Source organism: Dioscorea cayenensis, chromosome 3 (assembly GCF_009730915.1).
Source record: "Dioscorea cayenensis subsp. rotundata cultivar TDr96_F1 chromosome 3, TDr96_F1_v2_PseudoChromosome.rev07_lg8_w22 25.fasta, whole genome shotgun sequence".
Classification (NCBI taxonomy): domain Eukaryota; kingdom Viridiplantae; phylum Streptophyta; class Magnoliopsida; order Dioscoreales; family Dioscoreaceae; genus Dioscorea; species Dioscorea cayenensis.
Window position 1 is genome coordinate 17,435,399 of NC_052473.1, and position 20,090 is coordinate 17,455,488.

Below are 20,090 nucleotides of genomic sequence, written 5' to 3' on the forward strand. Positions count from 1 at the left end.
GTGATGAGTGAGTGAATGCGTGTATATATATATATATATATATATATAAAGCGAGAGGAAAGAGACGAATGTGTGAACAAGGAGTTCAAATTCAAACAGAGAAAACGCACGTGCCAGAGTTTTTTTACGCACGTGTGTGATAGTGTGACTTTGAACAGGAAAAACTCAATTCTGCTTTTCTTTAATTTTAATAAGCTGTGACTAGAAAAAAAAAAGTTAATAAATAAAGTCTTGTAACTTTTCAAATATTTCTTTATGTTATAAATAAATATCATAATGGATGCTTGCGGATGCAAATCACTGTAGCAGTCGGTATTATTATAGCAACTTCTAGATGTCACTGCGATGGCAGAAACATCGTAATGATCGCCCGATGCGATCATGTAGCACCCGTCAGATGTATTACTTATTCTACCAATCGGGGTATTTTTGAATCGCTCGGATCAAATCGATCTTGGCCGTTCATTCAACTCTTGTAACCCTATAAATACCCCCTCATTTGTATAATTTGGTGATAGAGAAGAGAAAGAAAAGAAAGGAATAAAAGAAAAAGAAGAAGAAGAGGTCAATTTTACAGGGTTTTTGGGTTTTTGGTAAATATTCTGACTCTATATTCTTATTACTCTCTTTATATTTATAAAATATTCTTAATACGTTATCAGCATGAACTTGCTCATATGACTTTAATTTTCTTTGGCTTATCTAATATATATGTTATATATATGACATCTATTTTTAACACTGAATGAAGGGAGGTCCGGCAGGTAAGCATAATACTGCTAGCAAACTATACATTTTATTTAATACATAATTTCAGTCAACCATACATAGGATTTTCTTGGAAACATACATAAAAAACATACAGTACAAAAATCACTGAGGCTAACAATATTAGTACATCTAAAATAAACATGAAAAACAATAATATTAATATTACAAAGAGTTTTTCCATCAAATCCAAATCCTTTGGTATGATCTTTCCCAAGTTTGCCATGGCGAACCTCATATCTCGTCAATAAGGTAAAAACTCCACCGGTGAACCTCTGATTTTTTTTTTTCTTCTCCGCCGGCCCTTTCGATCTTCCCCGTCGGCTCTTCTTCTCCGTCGGCCCCAACTTTCTTCTCTCCCTTATTTTTCTTTCTTCTTCCTCTTAAACTCATACTTACTTTTAAACAAATTTTCATTCCCGATTCTGCAATAATTGCAGCGTATGAACAGTATGATATGAATAGTACCGATACATGAATAGTACCGTATTTATATACAGTATCGAACAATATATAGAATTTATATTTTATTTTGTACACTCTATTCTAATTACCTGCTATATTATTATTTTGAAGAAGATGGCAAATATCACAAAAAGAGAATTCGAGGCAACTTGTGATGGGTAAAGAGCCTGATATTTCATATATAAGAATATTTGGTTGTGCAGTATATGTGCCAATACCACCACCAAATCGTACAAAAATGGGTCCCCAACGCAGACTTGGTATATATGTTGGTTATGATTCCCCTTCAATTTTACGATATTTAGAATTATTAAAAGGGGATGTATTTACTGCAAGATTTGCAGATTGTCATTTTGATGAATCTGTCTTCCCTAAATTAGGGGGAGAAATGATTACTCAAAATGAATAAAAAAAAATTGATTGGACTGCATCACGATTACATACATATGATTCTCACACCAATGAATGTGAACTTGAAGTTCAAAGGATCATTAAATTGCAAAATATTGCAAATGACATACATGATGCATTCACTGATACTAAAATGGTAACCAAATCATATATACCAGCTGCCAATGCTCCTGCAAGAATTGAGATTCCTAAGAATCCATTGAAAGAAAATTAAGTAGAAAATAAACCACGACAAAAATGTGGAAGACCAATTGGCGCCAAAGATTCAATTTCCTAGAAAAAGGAAGCATAAAAGTAAAGAGAAGGATCTCCCATGTAAAAAGGGAGAGGAAATTATAAAACCCTCAGAACAAATTAATGAAGAATAAATAGAGAATGATATTTCTGAAAAAATTGAAAATTCAATTTCCTATGTAGATGATGGTCAAAGATAGAATCGGCATGAGATCGAAATAAATGATATATTCATCTACAATGTGGCTACAGATATAGAAATAAATACTGATAATGATTCAAAGCCACGATCTATTGAAGAATGTTCACAAAGAAATGATTGGTCAATATGGAAAGAAGCTATCTAGGCTGGGCTAAATTCCCTATCAAAACGTGAGGTGTTTGGGCCGATAGTGCCAACACTAGAAGAGATAAAACCAGTCGGTTATAAATGGGTGTTCGTGAGGAAAAAAAATGAAAATAATCAAATTATAAGATACAAAACAAGACTAGTTGCTCAAGGTTTTTCTCAAATGCCTGGTATTGATTATGAAGAAACATATTCTCCTGTTATGGATGGAATTACCTTTCGATTTTTAATTGCCATAGCAGTAAGTAATAAATTAGATATGCAGTTGATGGATGTTGTCACAACATATCTGTATGGATTACTTGAAAATGAAATATATATGAAAATCCCTGAAGGATATAAAATAACAGACATTACAAATCAATCACATTTATACTCTATTAAATTGCAGAGATTTCTTTATGGATTAAAACAATCTGGACGGATGTGGTATAATCGTCTCAGTGAATATCTTATAAAAGAAGGGTTTCAAAATGATAGTATATGTCCATGTGTGTTTATTAAAAGTTATACTAATGGTTTTGTTGTGATAGCAGTATATGTGCATGATTTAAATCTTGTAGGCACTCCTTCTGAAATTGCAATTGCAGCATCATATCTGAGAAAAGAATTTGAAATGAAAGATTTGGGAAAAACTAAATTTTGTCTAGGTATACAAATCGAGCACTTATCTTCATGAATATTTGTGCATCAATCAACCTATACAGAAAAGGTGATGAAAAGATTCAATATGGAGAAGGCTTATCCACTGAGTACGCAATGGTCGTCCGGACTATTAATGTTCAAAAAGATTCATTTCGCCCACCTGAAGAAGGAGAGATCGTTCTTGGTCCAGAAAATCCATATTTAAGTGCAATCGGTGCATTAATGTACCTTGCAAATAATACCAGACTAGATATAGCTTTTGCAGTAAATCTTCTAGCAAGATACAGTTCTACACCAACACAAAAACACTGGAAAGGAGTAAAAGATGTGCTACGTTATTTACGAGGAACTACAGATCTAGGTTTATTCTATCCACAAGAATCTTCATCCAACCTCACAGGCTTTGCTGATGCTGGATATTTGTTTGATCCTCACAAAGGGCGATCTCAGACTGGATACATGTTTTCTTACAATGGTACAGCTATCTCATGGCGTTCCACAAAACAAACTCTTACAGCTACTTCATCAAATCATGCTGAAATACTAGCTCTCCATGAAGCAAGTCGTGAATGTCAATGGTTGCGATCTATGATTGAGCATATACAGTCATCATGCAAATTACCATCAGTAACAACAAATGCTACAGTAATTTATGAAGACAACAGTGCTTGTATTTCTCAAATACAAAGAGGTTATATTAAAGGTAAAAGAACGAAGCATATATCACTAAAAATTTTCTACACTCATGATCTCCAGAATGAAGGCGTTATAGAAGTTCAAAAGATTCAATCCAGTGAGAATCAAACTGATCTATTCACAAAATCACTTCCTAAGTGCATTCATTAAAGACTTATACACAAAATTGGGATGAGAAGACTTAAGGATGTAAGTACTTCTGATATAAGTTAAAGGTTATTTATTTGAGGGGAGACTGCACTCTTTTTCCCTTCGCCAAGGTTTTTTGTCCCAATGGGTTTTTCCGAGGCAAGGTTTTTAATGAGGCAGTAATCCTCGAATATACCAAAGATAGTGTACTCTTTTCCCTTAGCTAGTTTTTTATTCCATTGGGTTTTCCTAGCAAGGTTTTAACGAGGCATATTCTTTGATCGTAGGCATCCAAGTGGGAGTGTTATAAATAAATATTATAATGGATGCACACTGTAGCAAATCACTGTGTTACTGTAGCAGATGCAATGTGGTACTGTAGCAGCAGATAGTACTGTTACTATTTACCAACCAGGGTATTTTGGACCGTCGGATCAAATCGATCCTGGTCGTTCATTCAACTCTTGTAACCTTATAAATACCCCCTCATTTGTATAATTTGGTGATAAAGAAGAGAAAGAAAAGAGAGAGAAATAAAAGAAGAAGAAGAAGATATCAATTTTACAGGGTTTTTGTGTTTTTGGTAAATATTCTGACTCTCTATTCTTATTACTCTCTTTATATTTATAAAATATTCTTAATACTTTACAGTCTCTCCGACATTTTAATTTTCTAGATAATTTTTTATAGTATATTTACTTTAAGTCCACACATTGTTTTATTTAAAAATTTAATTTTATTCCACTTGCGAAATGTGCTTTTTTTATTAAATATTTTTTTATTTGACATTGTGTTTATGTATAACTATATAAATTTTTATTTAATATTTATTTTTTATAGTTAATATCTTAGTTTTTTTATTATTTTAGTGTTTCCATTTAAAAATGCTGAGAGGTATTTCAATCAAAAGTAATGAAAAATAAATTGTTAAAGGGTGTAAAAAAACAAAAAAGAACTTTTTTTCGGAGAATATGAAATAGTTTATAAATTTTTTTGATGAAATAAGAAAGTTGGAGAGATAATATGAATAATTTTTTGAAAAATAAATTAAAAAAATGATGCTTTTATTTACATAAATACCCTTGTAAATTTTGATATAGTGGATTATGCATACCTTGTATATTAGCCCACCATGAAAGACTTTATGTTTGATATCCTATTATAAATATATTTATATTTTAATTGTAAACAATTAATTAGAATAGTTTTAAAATTTACTTTTTTATTCTTATTATCAATGTAATCTCAGTGTTGGAGTATTTTAAAAAAAAAAAAGCCCGGTTGGCTTTTGAGTTTTCTGTATTAAGAGTAATAATTAATTTTTTATAAAATTATCGGTAGAAAATTCCTTTTTTGTTTTTATTTTTTACGAATATTCTTTTTCATGATTTTTTTCCTCTTGAGGATGTTCTTTATAATATAATAATATAAAGGAAAACGGAGTTGTTTCTAATAAATAATTCAAGAAAATTTAATTAGTATTAATTTAAAAATATGAAAATTGGGATTTTTATTTTTATTTTTTATTTTTGAGGAAAAGTTCTAAATTTTATTTATTTATTTAAAAATATTATTAAATTAAGAGAGGGAATACGAAAGAGGATCTTCGCGAATGGGGACGACGTTGTACTGCTCCTGCGCGTCTCCGGCGGCCGTGCCGCCGTCGCTCATCGTCCGCCGTCGCTCCGGTGGGACGGGATGGGCGGTCTTCTCTCCTTCTATGAAGTCCGTGAAGGCTCCGAGCCTAGTGGTCAGGGCATCGATAGTGGATTCGCATGAGAGCTCCTCGGATTTCGCCAAGCGGATGGAGCAGGCCTGGCTCATCTCCCAAGTTCGCCCTTTTCGTTCTTATCTTCTTTTATCTGTTTTTGATTCTGAAGATTGTACTCGGATTGGGTTTGATTAGATAGTGATTGATTTTTTCTCAGTTTTTGATGGATTTCAGCTGATGTGAAAGCTTGAGTTTTGTTGGTTTATTGTGTTTTGTGTTGATTCATGTCTATGATTTTGATTATTTGTGATTTTGATTGGTTTGGTTTTAGGTCCTTTGTTCCTAGTGTGATCGAATTTGGTGTGCTAGGTTTTGTAATTTCGGCATTCCTGTGCATCGTTCAATAGAAAGGTGCTAACTTTGTCAATAGAAAGTTGTGGGATTCTTGCTGCAGCAATGAGAAAATGACTTTTTTTTTGTTAATGAATAGGAAATTTAGACAGCGCTGATAGTGATGCTGATCGAAATTTAATAGAACTCCAGTAAAGCTCTAACGCTTACATAGCTTAGAGCAAATTATGGGATTCATCAGAGTTCTTGATTCTTTGTTGGTTTTGAAACCTATGTTAGTTGCTTCTATCTCTTAATTTTTTTCTACTCCATTTGGTGGATGTTAATGTATCCCATTTCATACTATGAGTGAATGGGCAGGTAGGTTGAAGATGAGATTGTTTGCGAGTAATTTGTTCTTGGAGCAGGGCTGTGTTTGCAGGATTTTTTTTTGGGTGAATAATGTGAATCTGAGTTGTGGTACCATTCCACAACATCTATTCTTAAAAATAAACTGAGCCTGATAATCGATGGGTAGCTTAGCTTGAATTATATTTCAATTTTTTCTTTAAGCTTGTTCTTGGATTTTATTGGATCTAATCTCACTTTGGTCAAAATATTTGTCATAAATGAATGATTGTCGCTTCGATGTTTAAGTCGAGCAGCAGAGGACACAATTGAATGATTGTTGCTTGTCTGAAACTTCGTGTTCGTTTTATGTACTTTGAGATTTGAAGATTTGATTGTTTGGCAAATGACTTGATCATATACTATGAACTGGCATAACATCTGACGCATAAGATCTTAATTCTTTCAGTTGAATTTGCTTCATTTTTTATGCTGTTGCAAGCTAACATACATTGGGTTGCAGTATTTGGTATATAAATGTAATTAGAACAACAAAGTTTTCCAGAACCTGATCAGTTGTCTTCCTTTTCTCAAGATTTGTTTTCTAAGTTTCCGAGAAACCTATATGTTTATCTTCTGGTTATGTCTTGATATGCTGATATCATTCCATATGCATTGGTACATAGAATTTATTACAAACTTTTTACACTGATCATCTGATTTCCAGCATCCTCATGGACCCATAAGTGAACTAGTGAATATCTAAATGTATTCCGTTTTTTACATATGATTGATGTTACTAAGATTTTTTAAACATGCAATCGAACAGCAACCAGGGCCGGTCGCTTGTTCTTCTTGTGAATCAAATGGATATGTCGAGTGCAAATGGTGTCGAGGCACAGGTTTCTTCATCCTCGGCAACAATTTGCTGTGTGAAGTACCCTCAAGGAACACTACTTGTGTCATATGTGCAGGGAAGGTAGCGCTGATCCAATCATAATCCCCTCACATTTCAAATACAGCTTTAATCGTAATTAACTTTTCATCTCTTTTACTTTTATAGGGTTCTGCATGTTGTCCCGATTGCAAAGGCACAGGTTTTCGCGCGAAATGGTTGGGCGATCCACCACCACCGCCACCTCCTCCTACTCACCAGTGAAGCTTTTTCTATCCTCCCGTATCCTCGTTTTTGGATTGATTTATATTGCCAATATAAGCTTGCAAATTCACTTTTAGCACTTATATTTACACACACACATATATTTTTGCTTTGATTTATATTTATGAATGAATACTAGATATGTACCACTCAGGCCTCATTCATTCATATACAAAAAAAAAAAAAATACAGTTTTCAGTTATTCATCATCCTAAATGTCATTTTCTTACTGACTATGAATTTGATGGGTAATATTCCTGCTTCTCTTTGGTAAATGTTTAGTTTCTAGCTTTTTTTTTTTCTGTGTATATGCCCCTAATAAAAAATAACTTGATAAATGTGTGTATTGAATAGCCATATAAGTTTGAGGTTCTTGTAGATATAAATATGTCGAAAACTAAGACAGATATTAGAATTTGATGAACCTTTATCCAATTATTGTTTCATTAGTGATGAATTTAAACAGAAATAGGTGGACCATGTCACATAAACATAATATATAGAAAGTGATCTGAAACCAGTTAATCTATTTGTGATTAAAATGACATTCTATTTAATGAGAAGAATATAAATAAGATCAACATCCTTTTAGGCTATCATAATCGAATAAAAGATCGATCAAGTGGAGTATAGTTTCATGTTTTCATTTTCATGGGGCTCACGAAATTTATTTCGCTTTCTTTTATATGGCATGGTCTTCTTGTTTGTACCATTTTGTGTTGTGTTCTTTGAACTATGATTTGTTCAAATTGATATTTAAGTCAACAAATGAATGAATACCTTCATTTCATGCCTTAGTTTTCCTCCTCAATGGAAACAATCTTCATATATTGTTGTTGCTAGCCTCATCTATGTTGTTCTTTTTACTCAACCTTATTCTAAAATATCTATTAATTAGACTTCCTTGAGAGAGGGAGTGATGGGATTGAAAATGTTTTTAAGTTGTAATCATTTAGAAAACATATTAATATTTTTAAAAATATAATTAATTATTCCTATAGTTTTGATGATGATATATGAGAGAATAGAAATTTCATATATCCTTTGGAAAAGTTTTATTTCTCATATATAGGTTTATAGTAGTTAATAGTGGATTATTACAATACATAATTAAATTATTTTATAGAAATTTTTTTCCCCTCATCATTTAAATACTCTTTCTGGTCCTATTTATATATTTACTTTAAAAGTCAGTTAAAATTAGGTGGTTTCTTACATTTATAAAAAATTATACCAAATTTTCAGAATTATTTTTATTTAAAGATTTATGAAGATTTTATTAATTTTTCTCTATTTTAATTATATCTTTTATTCCCTGTTTCTAAGTGGTTTATGTTTTTTTAAAATATATTAAAAATGTAGAAATACATTAAAAATAAAGGATAAATTTGAAAAAAAAATTTATCTAATGCTTCGTAGATTTTCTAAATGGGTATATGAAAAAAAAACAAGAGAAGAATACATAAGAATAGGATCGGAGAGAGTATTTTATAATCCTTATTCTCACAATCATATGTGTTAAGTGTATAACTAAATTTATGTTTTTCTAAAAAAAAATTGTCTTCATAAATTGTTGTAACTAAAAATGTAATTAGAAAGAAATGTATAACCTATCTGTAGTCATATATAAAATGATATATATATATATATATATATATATATATATATAGATAATTATTCCATTTATTTTTCATTAATTATTGAATAATAAAAGACTGAATACAAGACAAATGGGCCATGATAAGCCATAATTGGTCATATGTTAATGGAGCTTAGTGAGATAATTTAATTAACTAATTGACCTAGTCCTTCCCATAATTCATCACCTTCTTTTTTGCACCAAACTAGATTACCTTTTACAATTCATTTATTACTCTAATTTGGTTTAAATTAGCATAAAAAAAAAGTAATGCTATACTTTGATACATATATAATGATTAGTTTCGATTTATTCCTTTAGTTATAATTAAATTATATGTTAAGCCATGACGATTATATCATCCGGTCGCGATTTCCGGCATATAACTTTAATACATGTCCTTCAAATCATTTTTAGGTAATCTTATCATGTTTGCTTATTTAAAGTATTATGAACTTTTCATACCTCTCAATAACTTCAATGAAAGAATTATTAAGATTGTGACTTGTCATTTTAACCTTTACCATTAAGACCAATTGTTAGAGGCCATGGAGGAAAACCAAAACCCTAATTATTTTATGTTGATTTTGTTTGGTTGACTACTTCTCCTATTGATATTAAATTAATTAAAATAAAAAATAAATTAGTCTTAGTTGCATCACCCTCAATTGTCAAAGTAATAGTAACATAATTTTTTTTAAAAAGAAATTATTTATATTTATTTTCTTGTGTATTTTGTAAATAAATTTTAAAAATAATTTTTTTCTAAATTGCATTCAAGGCTCAACTGCCAGTGGTTAATTCACAACCTCCACTGCCTACCATTAAAAAAAGGCTCTTTTTTTAAAATAATAATAATGATAATATGAACTTATGTTATTGTTTTACTTTTTATATAAAAATAATTATTAAAAAAATTATAAAATAAATGGAAATCCAACTGTTGTACAGCTTGAGGAGCTTTGTCCAATTAGATCCTGCCATTGAAATCCAAATATTATTTCTCTAGAAATGGTCTTGTTATGGTTACCTCCGGTGAATTTAAGTCAAATCATTGCCTACATTTTATTATTGTAATTACATTCATATATATATATACAATGAATTAGAATATAATAAAGAATAAAAATTATTAAGAAATATTAGGGTAACCTCACCAACATAAAAATGACCATAAGAGGACATAAAATGAAGTTATTAATGTTTAAATACATGGAACTTCCAACAATGATCAATTCACAAGCAACATTAACTAGAGACAAACCCTCTTTGAGAAAGAGAGATGAATGTTTCTTTTTAAATATTATATTTTTATTATCTCTTCAATATATATATATCTAAGTTAACAAATTTTTTTTTTTTTTAATGAAACATGAATAAATCATGATTAGGGTATGCACAGATATGGAGTTAATACTTTAACATATTTGTTGTCTCATTTTATGTGAGTTAAGATTCGAATCCGCTCCTTAGTTAGAACATGAATACCCTATGTAAATCATTAGTAAATTTATATTTTTTTTAAATGAAATATATATTATTTGAATTATTGAAATCGACATCTCTTTATTTATATGGCTTCCACCAATTATTTTCATTAATGGGATAGCTACTCATTAATCTCCAGATTTTTTTTAATAAAACGACAAATATTACCAAATGGACAGATAAGTATAAAAGTATATCAATTACGATGATTTAATGACCCTCTAAAAATAAATTTTCTTTACTATGCAACTATGGAGAGAATAAAACATTGTTTCTTCTACAAAGGATCTACACTAGAGCCAATAAATAGTATCAAGGGAGCAAATGTGCAGTGTGTAAATAGTGTTGCAAAAGTAAAATTTGGAATCTTTAGTTTTTACTTTTTGCGTATTTTATGATGAGTTACGATTACACTATCAACGGTTTCTCTTCCGGGATATTTTCATTCTCAATGATTTGCTCCACTATGGTTTTTTTAGTACTTATATATAGATATATATTATCAAATACTTCATTTTGTGATAATTTTATTTTTAAGTTAATGTATGGAATTTTAATTTCTCATCATCTCATCACGGAAGGTTTTCACTTAAAAATAAAAAAAATAATATATATAATATATAATTCTAAATTGCTAGTACTTTTGAGAGGGAAAACGAAGACAAGACGAGAGAGAAGACCACAAAAGACGGCCATTTTTAGACAGTGAAAGTATTAACAAAATTTATAAAAATAAAAATCTTCAGGGAATTTGGTTCATTGGCTCAATATTAATATTTATTTATATGTACTTTTGAAGTATTTAAAAATATTTTTTATTTGGATTTTTTTTTAATTCCAAAATACTCAATGTAATTTATTTTTTTAATATAAAAATATTTTTACAAAATTTTAGAACAATTTAAATTACTTATTATCAATAGTAATTATTGTAAAATTTATAATTAATTCAATAAGTTATATCACTATTCTATTACTGTCTTAAATTAGTATAGTTTCAAGTCATATACTTTTTTTTTAAAGGAGAATTACAGTAGACAAAAAATACAGAAATATTAAATATTTTAAAAGTTAAAAACTAAAATTACAAAGTTACACAAACTATCGGAGGTTTAACTCCAACATAAGAGATTTGACTTATTTAAGTAGTAATTTTGAGTTTTAATTTTTGTGTATATGAAAAACACCTTTAAAAATATCTACTCTTTTATAGGATTGTGTTAGAATATGTGACTTTTAAAAAACCAGTATAGATTAAAATCTTAATTAGAAAAAAAAACACAAAACACAAGGATTTTTTTTTATAAAATAGAAATATACTTGAGTGAGAAAACAATAACAACACAAATGGTTGGGCATCTTGGTCTTTTGGCATTGAGTTTCCTGTGTAAGGTGTTTGCGTTCCACCAAATAGACAGGTTCAAATATCAGCTCATAAAAGTATGAGATTAAAAAAATAGTAATATCAAGTAAAAAAAAAAAGATAAAGAAAAAAACAACATAAATCATGTATCACTGGGTGAAGACGTACAAACTGTAAAATATCAATTTCTAACCGGTGCGCACCCTATCCATTGTGCTTGTCATATTTGTAAAATAAAACAAAATAAAATATGGAGAAGAAAGCTGGTTACAGTTATAGTAAAATAATAATTAATTAATTAATGTCTGATAGCCGGCACTCTTTCTCTCATCTCCATTAAAATTTATCCAATTCCATCCAAAAACTCACTCACTCTTTTGCCGCCCCCCACAAACTCTCTCTCTCTCTCTTTAGCCCTTTAAAATTCTCTTTCTCTCTATTTTTCTCTCTATTTCTCATTCAAGACCAAGTCTTTTTATTCTCATCATCATCATCATCATTATCTCTTCAATGGCCAAACCTCAAAAGAACAACCTCTCTGCTTCCACTTATTCCAACAATAACTCCATTACCACCACCACCATGAACAACATCAACAACACTAACAATGCTTTGAAAGTCAAGAGAACAAGAAAGAGTGTTCCTAGAGACTCTCCTTCTCAACGTAGTTCCATTTTCCGTGGTGTCACAAGGTTTATTTCATTCTTTTGTATTTTTTTGTTGTTGTTGTTGTTGTTGTTGCTCTTCTTCTTCTTCTTCTTCTTCTTCTTATTATTATTATTATTATTATTATTATTATTATTGAAGAATTCTATTCTAATTATTTTGATTAGACATAGATGGACCGGAAGATATGAAGCTCATTTGTGGGACAAGAATTGTTGGAATGAATCTCAGAACAAGAAAGGCAGACAAGGTTTTGATTTTGTTTATTAATTAATTAATTAATTAATTATTTTTTTGATAAATACGGACAAACTGCAAACCCGCAACAACCAATGAGTTAGGAAGAATAAAAATTTTAATTTAAGAGAGAAATAAAATACCACTCTCCTATTGCACTGATAGTAGCAATTCTTCATTTTTTTTTCTAATTATTTATTTAATTTTTTACTGAACATTTTTTTTTTTGGGATTTGCATGGAATGGATGCAGTTTATCTTGGTGAGTTCTTTTTTTTTCCTCTCTCTCTCTCTCTCTCTCTCTATATATATATATATATATAAAAGAGAATTGAATTTTATGTGAATAATTTTGATGAGTTTTATTTTATTAATAGGAGCTTATGATGATGAAGAAGCAGCAGCTCATGCTTATGACTTAGCTGCATTGAAGTATTGGGGCCATGATACCATCCTCAACTTCCCTGTATAAATGATCTTCTTTCTTTGTTTTTTATGTTTTTTTATTCTTTGAATTAATTATTAATTTTTTATTTTAATTATGCATTTTGATCAATTGATAACAGCTATCAACATATCAAGAAGAGCTTAAAGAAATGGAAGGGCAATCAAAGGAGGAATATATTGGATCTCTTAGAAGGTAATCAATTAATTATTTAATTAAATACAAGTTTTAATTATCTAATGTTAATCTTGGTTTTGATATTTAACAGGAAAAGCAGTGGATTTTCAAGAGGAGTTTCAAAGTATAGAGGAGTAGCAAGGTGAGTAAGTTCTTCTAATTTCTTTAATTAAGTTCTTAATTAATTAAACATTAATTTCAAACTCTTTGTTCGTTTGTTGAGGATTTGGTGGGATTTGGATGCACTAAAATCCCTTCATTTTAGCATTGAATTGAATTAATCCTATGTATGTTTTGCAATAATCACCCCCTCTTTTCTTATAAATTATTATTATTTATTAGCAATAAAAAAATAAAAAAATATTTATATATTTATTTATATTAACAGGCATCACCATAATGGAAGATGGGAAGCAAGGATCGGAAGAGTGTTTGGCAACAAATATCTCTACTTAGGAACATATGGTATCATTTTCTCTCTTTATATATACATATATAATTTTCTTTTATAAATTCATATATCTCTACTTAGGAACATATGGCATCACCATAAATGAAATAGTTTTCTTTCTCTCTTCATAAATGTGTAATACGAAAAATAATATTTATTAAGAGGTCAACAAGGGTGGTTTTGAGATTAATGAACTAGATAATAATACATAATATATATATATATACAAGGGAAAGGTTATCATGTGGATTTTTATTGTTAAATTAATTTGAATTAAAAAAAAGGAGTAAATTTTAATAATTTGAAAAATATAAAAAAGAACTTTTTCAAAAAAAAGAAAAAGAAAAAGAAATGATCAAGGGCAATATTATACATCAACTAACTAGTCCAATATTTTTTAAATATTATTTCCAATAGAATTTAAACAAAAAAAATAATTGTATTTTTACTTTTTTTCTTTAATTTTTTAAACGTGAACTCTGACTTAGAGATGTAAATCTCTTTATTTTTACATTATTTGTTTTTATTTCTCTCTTGAAACATAAATATAACATTATATATATAGATACATGAGTTAGTTGTTTGGTGGGAAGAGGGAAGCTAGTAAAGATGGAGCAATTATTTATAATGGTTCAATTTATTTTAAGAATCAACCAAAGAAGGTTGGTTACAATTAAATGAAATTAAAAGCACAACAAGAATTGAATTCTTTGAGTTGCTTTCAACTTTATGTTGAAAACCAAGTATGCATTAATTAATTTTCCCTTTTGGTTTATATCTCATTCATTAAAGCAAAAATAGTATAGAATACAATTGAATAAATTAATATTTTCTTGGTAAACAAAAACACATATAATTTGTATAAATAAATCAAATAATTTTAACCTCCTAATTTTATCAAAAACTCGAGTTAACTTGGTTTAATTTGATTTGATCTACTCATACTATTAATTTTATTTAAATTATTTTAAAATTTCATGAGAGTATACTTGTTTCACTCTCAAAGAAATCTATAGTTGATTTATTTATATATTTTTATTAATTATTTCATGGAATTAATGGGTTGGGTGGGAAAAAACAATTGAAAACCAAACTCCCAACTGTTTCATAGTACCATCAATATATTATGGTCTCCTCCAACCATCCACCTAAATTTCTCATGAAAATTCAATTTTATAAACTCAAATCTTTAAGTCCACTTTTTGGTACTTTTCAATTTTTTTCATGCTATATGCACCTTAATTTATTCTCACTTTGGTTTTAATTAAGAGAATCTTTATGATATTTTTATGCTTTCATTAACTCTTCTTTGGAGAATCTTGACCTAATTGGCCAAACATATTTATAAAAATTCTTAAATTGAAAGCATTGATTCCAAATTAGATAACTAGATTTGGTATTGATTTATAATTAGTAGTGTCTATAGACTTATTTCTTTAATATATAGGTTTTGTATCATTAACCCTAACCCTAGAAATGTTATAATAGTAAATTAACAAAGATGCCAGTGATGATAGTAATAACAATGAATGTCTATGTTTTCATCAAAGGTGTGTTTTCATTGGTTATAATTCCATATGTAGAATTCTCGTTATTATTTTGTTTGATTAAGATTTTAGTTTACTAATCCTAATCCTAAGTCCAATATTTATAAAACAATGACAACAAAGAAACAAAAGTTGTGCTTGAATAAAAGAATGATCATTCAAAATCAAGAACTTAATTAATTTGTATTGATTATTATGATTCACATAAATTTTGATATTATATATCTAATTCAACATTAATATTAATTTCATGCAGCAACACAAGAAGAAGCTGCAACTGCATATGATATGGCAGCAATTGAATATCGAGGTCTCAATGCAGTAACTAACTTCGATCTTAGTCGATACATCAAATGGCTTCGTCCTAACCCTGAGAACTCTAACCCTAATCTCATCTCAATCCCTAACCCTAACCCTAACCCTAATTTCAACTCTATCATCCAAAAAGTTTCACCAAGTGATCATCATCAACATGCAGATGAACAAGTCCAAAGTTCTCATCCACACAACCAACAAAGCTCTGTTGAAACAAGTGTGACCCCTCAATCGAAAACATTGACTAACACTACATCATCGGCTCTAGGATTATTACTTCAGTCATCAAAGTTCAAGGAAATGCTTGAGAGAACTTCTTCTGCAACTGAAGTTCCGACTATGTTGCCACTCAAATTTAATAATAGATCATCGAAATGCAGCTTTCCGGACGATATACAGACGTACTTTGAAGGCGGGAACTTCATTGAAGGTGATGATGCTATTTTTGGTGATATAAACACCTTCACTTCTAATCCTATCTTTCAATGTGAGCTTGATACATTGGCAAATCACTAATTATAATGTCAACAAGTTAGGGTTTGCTATGAAGTTAATTTATCAAGTTAAGAGGACTTGGTGAAGGGTCTTCTTTAGGGGTTAAGTGGTCAATTATTTAAAATGAGGGGAGGGAGGGTGCTAATTATGAATTGTTTCATTTGTATTTGGTTGTGTAGATGTAGATAGAAGTTTATTTGGTTTGAATATGTGATTCAAATAAGGAAGGAATGTTGGATGAGAAGATACACTTGACTTTTTTGATGTTATGTTTTTGATAAAAAAAAAAAATGTTTACTATCATTTAATGTTTTGTGTTGTTGTTCATTTGTTCCAAGTTATTAATAAGATTTCCATTTATCAAATGCTGATCATTTGGATTTTTTTCTTTTCTTAATTTTGTATTTTTACTTTGTTTAATTTGATGAATAAAATTTCCTATTACATGCGCACACACACACATATATAATATTTTGATGAAGATTGAAGAATGAAGAACAATAATAAAAGCCCACTAAGTCAATGGGCAATTTATCTTAAATCTAACATATTATTTTAAAAAAAAATTTATAAAAACTCTTTATGCCATGCAGCGCAATTGTGTCTTTGTAATCTCTATAACCAGTTTATCTATATATATATATATATATTGACAAAAGTATCGACAAAAGTAAAGGATGACGCATAAAAAATCGATCGATTACGATTGAATTCACGGGTGACTGATTGATCTCTTGGGAATATTCTACTCGTCACTGTATAGCTGCGAGGGAAGGCTGTAAGTGATTCGATTATATAAAAACTCTCAGCAAAAAGGTTCAAACTTTAAAATTCTCGATTCAAGACGTGAGTAGTTATCAGTGACCCTAGCTTTTTCATCTATATATATATATATATATATATGATAATGACAATTTTGAAAAGCATGTATGTATATATATAATATAAAAATTGAAATTCAAATCTGAAATATTTGGGAGGGAAACTCATTTGGGAAAGAGAGAGAGAGAGAGAGAGAGAGAGAATGGCGGAGCGCCGGCGAGGGGAGCAGCAGGAGCAGCATCCGGCGGTGGACGATGTGATGAGGCTTCTTAGCAAATCCAATCATGATCTCCTCATCGTCCAACGCCACCTTGAATCCGAGTTTCAGCGATCCTATCCTGACCATGTATGCTTATCTGATTGTTCTATGAATTTGTGTTTTCTTCTTTGGGTTTTAGGGTTTTTTGGGTTTGGTTTGTAGGTGAATCCGTGCAAGATTGTGTTACGAATCAAGAAGATTCAGGAGGAACTGGTGTCGCTCGGTGAGATGTGTCGTGCGCTCCTTGCGGAGAAGCAGGTATCAATTTGCTGATTTGATTTTTTTTGTTGGTTTTTATTGAATTACTTTGAAATTTCTAAGGTTTCTTACTGGAAAGCTTGAATCTTTGTCAGATTTGAGTATTATTTAGTGGAAAATTTGAGGAATTTCAGATTGGGTTGATTGTGAAAGGTTTTGATCTTTTGGGGTTTCTGTTTTAATTTGTGCAAAATTGTGGAAATGTTTTAAGGTTTTAGTGTGGAAATCTAGGATCTTTGTAGCACCCTTTGTGCATGGTGATGAGGTATTTGAGGAATTTCAGATTGGAGTGAGGATTTTTCTTTTAATTGGTGCAAAATTTTGGAATATTTGGGGGATTTCAGGCTTATTACAAGAGAAAGATGTTGCTAATGTTAGATCATTAGTTATTTTTTCATTCTTGGATGTTCTTAGAGTAGGAAAAGTTGGGTGATTTATACAGTGAAGTTGGAGTGTTTGAATGATGGATTATTGCTTTGTTGAATTTTCGTCATTGCTTCCAATCTTGTATATGAAGATAAATGGCCAGGTTTAATCTCATGCTTGATCGAAAAATAACAGAAAGCAAAATCCATGAATGCTTATGTGGTCTATATGACAATAAGCATGAATTTTTCACCTAATTAATATATCAAACATTAAGCAGTGAAATGCAATGCAGTTGAGTTGTCCATGAGCTTAAACTGAAAGTTCCTGTTTCATTGAGGATCCAATTAAGCTTTTATAGGACAATTTACCTGTGATGGCCTATTTATTTATTTATTTATTTATTTTTCAACTGAATTCTCTAAAGACTTGAATATTTTAGCTATTTAGTTTGCTCGCTTGCTTACAGGATTTGATCGACAAAGCCAGGGCAAACCTTGTTGGGCAGAGAAGTTCATTGCAGCAGTTATTAGCATCCTCTGGGCTACCACTCATGAGTGAGTCTGATGATGAAGCTTACACAAATCTGAACAAGGTGAATTTTTCTCCATTTTTTGTTTTACTTGTTCCTCCATCGATTGATTTTTGAGGACATCGAAGATGGCTTTAAGTCTTATAACATGAAAGGCAACTGCAGATATAACTGACATACGGACGCGTAATTTGTATACCCAATTCTCTGATGACTGGAATATAACATATTTTTTGCACACAAAATATTTTTCATTCATCATTCAAATGTTGGTCTATTCGCTCAAGTGGGAAGAACATATTTTATTTATTGGAAGAAAAACTGAAAGTTCATGTGATTCAGCAGAATGCTTCAGATAGCTGAAGAAATCAACGTCACACCCGTTTTAATTTAAACCATTTTGCAAACAAAATTGAAGCATTTTACATGATTTCTAGAGAAATTCGCTGATGTCATAGCATGCTGAGCTTGCTAATATTCACAGTGACAAACCAAGAGACGACAATAACAATGGAGGAATGTATGTGATGCAAATAGAATGCCTTATGCTGTGTTACTTATCAAACTGTAAAATAAAAATTAGTTTATGCTAGCTGTTTCTAGAATATCGATTGCATGATGTTCAAATGAGAAACTTTGTTTCATTTATATATTTATTTAAGCTCTATTAGAAGAACAATATTTATTGACTACAAAACTAGCTGTATAATATTGCCTCCCATGCAATTGGGCTCATGTTGCTCCTAAAAGCATATACGTCTGTTATACTTCTACCATGTGTAAACAAAGTTGCGCTCATGCGGTAGAATAAAGACTTATAGCAATTTATCTTAAGTTTCAAGCCTGATCTGGTCCAGATTGTAACAAGAATTAAAGGTTTCTAGCCTCTGGTTTTCATTTATAAGACTGTACCGAATTCGATAAACCTCACATTGGTTAATGACCATGTCCAATTTGTAATGAATTTTGTTAGGGATTTCCTTGTCCTGAATCTTGACATGTACTCTGCTTTTTGAACAAATTGAAGTTCATGAACATCATTATGAATAAATGATCCTTTTATTTGTTTTATTTATTTCTTTGTCTTTAGTTTTGTAAGTTCTAATCTTCAGTATGAATACAAGCAGGTCATTGATGAATGGACATTGCAAGTGAGAGCAAAGACAGGTAATACTAAAAAGGTTTTTCTTTTTCTATAACTACAGAAGGATTCCAATGACAATGTTTGGATGAGAACATTGGTTTGTGTATGTGCAGTTGTAATCAAAGAATCGAAAAAATTTTCAATGATTTGCTTAACTCTGCTGGTTTGATTTTCAGGGGATGAACAGAATGCAGAAGAAGACATTAATCAGATGCTCTTCTCTGCAATTGTTCAAAACAACTGAATATTTTACAATGATATCAGAGGAACAAGTTTCAAATTCTTCAAATGAGTTGCATCTGGTTATGATTTCACTCCACTGTTGCTTTAATCAAAGACTCTTTTATAGATCTGAAAATTAGGGTTTTCTTTCTTTCTTTTTTTTTTGATAAGATTGAAATATATTCTTTGAACATCCATATGTATGAGTGCATGTATGATACATACCTCTTTTCTGTTTTTTCGTTGTCTTTATTGTGTACCACTATATGCCTCATTTTCTGTTTGTCTGTTGTTTTCTGTTGTTCTTTATTAGTGACCAGTGAATCTCTAATAACTTACTGAAATTAATAATTATTGCAAAAGAGAACTAAATGTCACTCAAATGACTCAAAACTCATTCTTAACCAATGGTTGTTTTTA

The 20,090-nt window shown here is 30.1% G+C and overlaps 3 protein-coding genes across 3 annotated transcripts; all 3 read left to right on the forward strand.

The window, feature by feature from the left end:
• The first annotated feature begins 5,288 nt into the window (after positions 1–5,288).
• Positions 5,289–7,434, forward strand: LOC120283801 (protein ORANGE, chloroplastic). Its single transcript, XM_039290544.1, has 3 exons — positions 5,289–5,528; positions 6,916–7,065; positions 7,150–7,434. The coding sequence occupies exons 1-3, from the start codon at positions 5,310–5,312 to the stop codon at positions 7,243–7,245; spliced, it is 465 nt and encodes a 154-aa protein (XP_039146478.1). The 5' UTR covers positions 5,289–5,309; the 3' UTR covers positions 7,246–7,434.
• Positions 7,435–12,125: 4,691 nt separating this feature from the next.
• On the forward strand, positions 12,126–16,158 carry LOC120283444 (AP2-like ethylene-responsive transcription factor At1g16060). Its single transcript, XM_039290137.1, has 8 exons — positions 12,126–12,427; positions 12,569–12,651; positions 12,891–12,899; positions 13,015–13,103; positions 13,204–13,277; positions 13,351–13,401; positions 13,648–13,724; positions 15,514–16,158. Exons 1-8 carry the CDS (start codon positions 12,246–12,248, stop codon positions 16,086–16,088), a joined length of 1,140 nt encoding a protein of 379 aa, XP_039146071.1. The 5' UTR covers positions 12,126–12,245; the 3' UTR covers positions 16,089–16,158.
• Positions 16,159–17,052: 894 nt separating this feature from the next.
• Positions 17,053–19,926, forward strand: LOC120256953. Its single transcript, XM_039264613.1, has 5 exons — positions 17,053–17,235; positions 17,311–17,406; positions 18,242–18,367; positions 19,432–19,471; positions 19,625–19,926. Exons 1-5 carry the CDS (start codon positions 17,092–17,094, stop codon positions 19,690–19,692), a joined length of 474 nt encoding a protein of 157 aa, XP_039120547.1. The 5' UTR covers positions 17,053–17,091; the 3' UTR covers positions 19,693–19,926.
• The last annotated feature ends 164 nt before the right edge of the window (positions 19,927–20,090 follow it).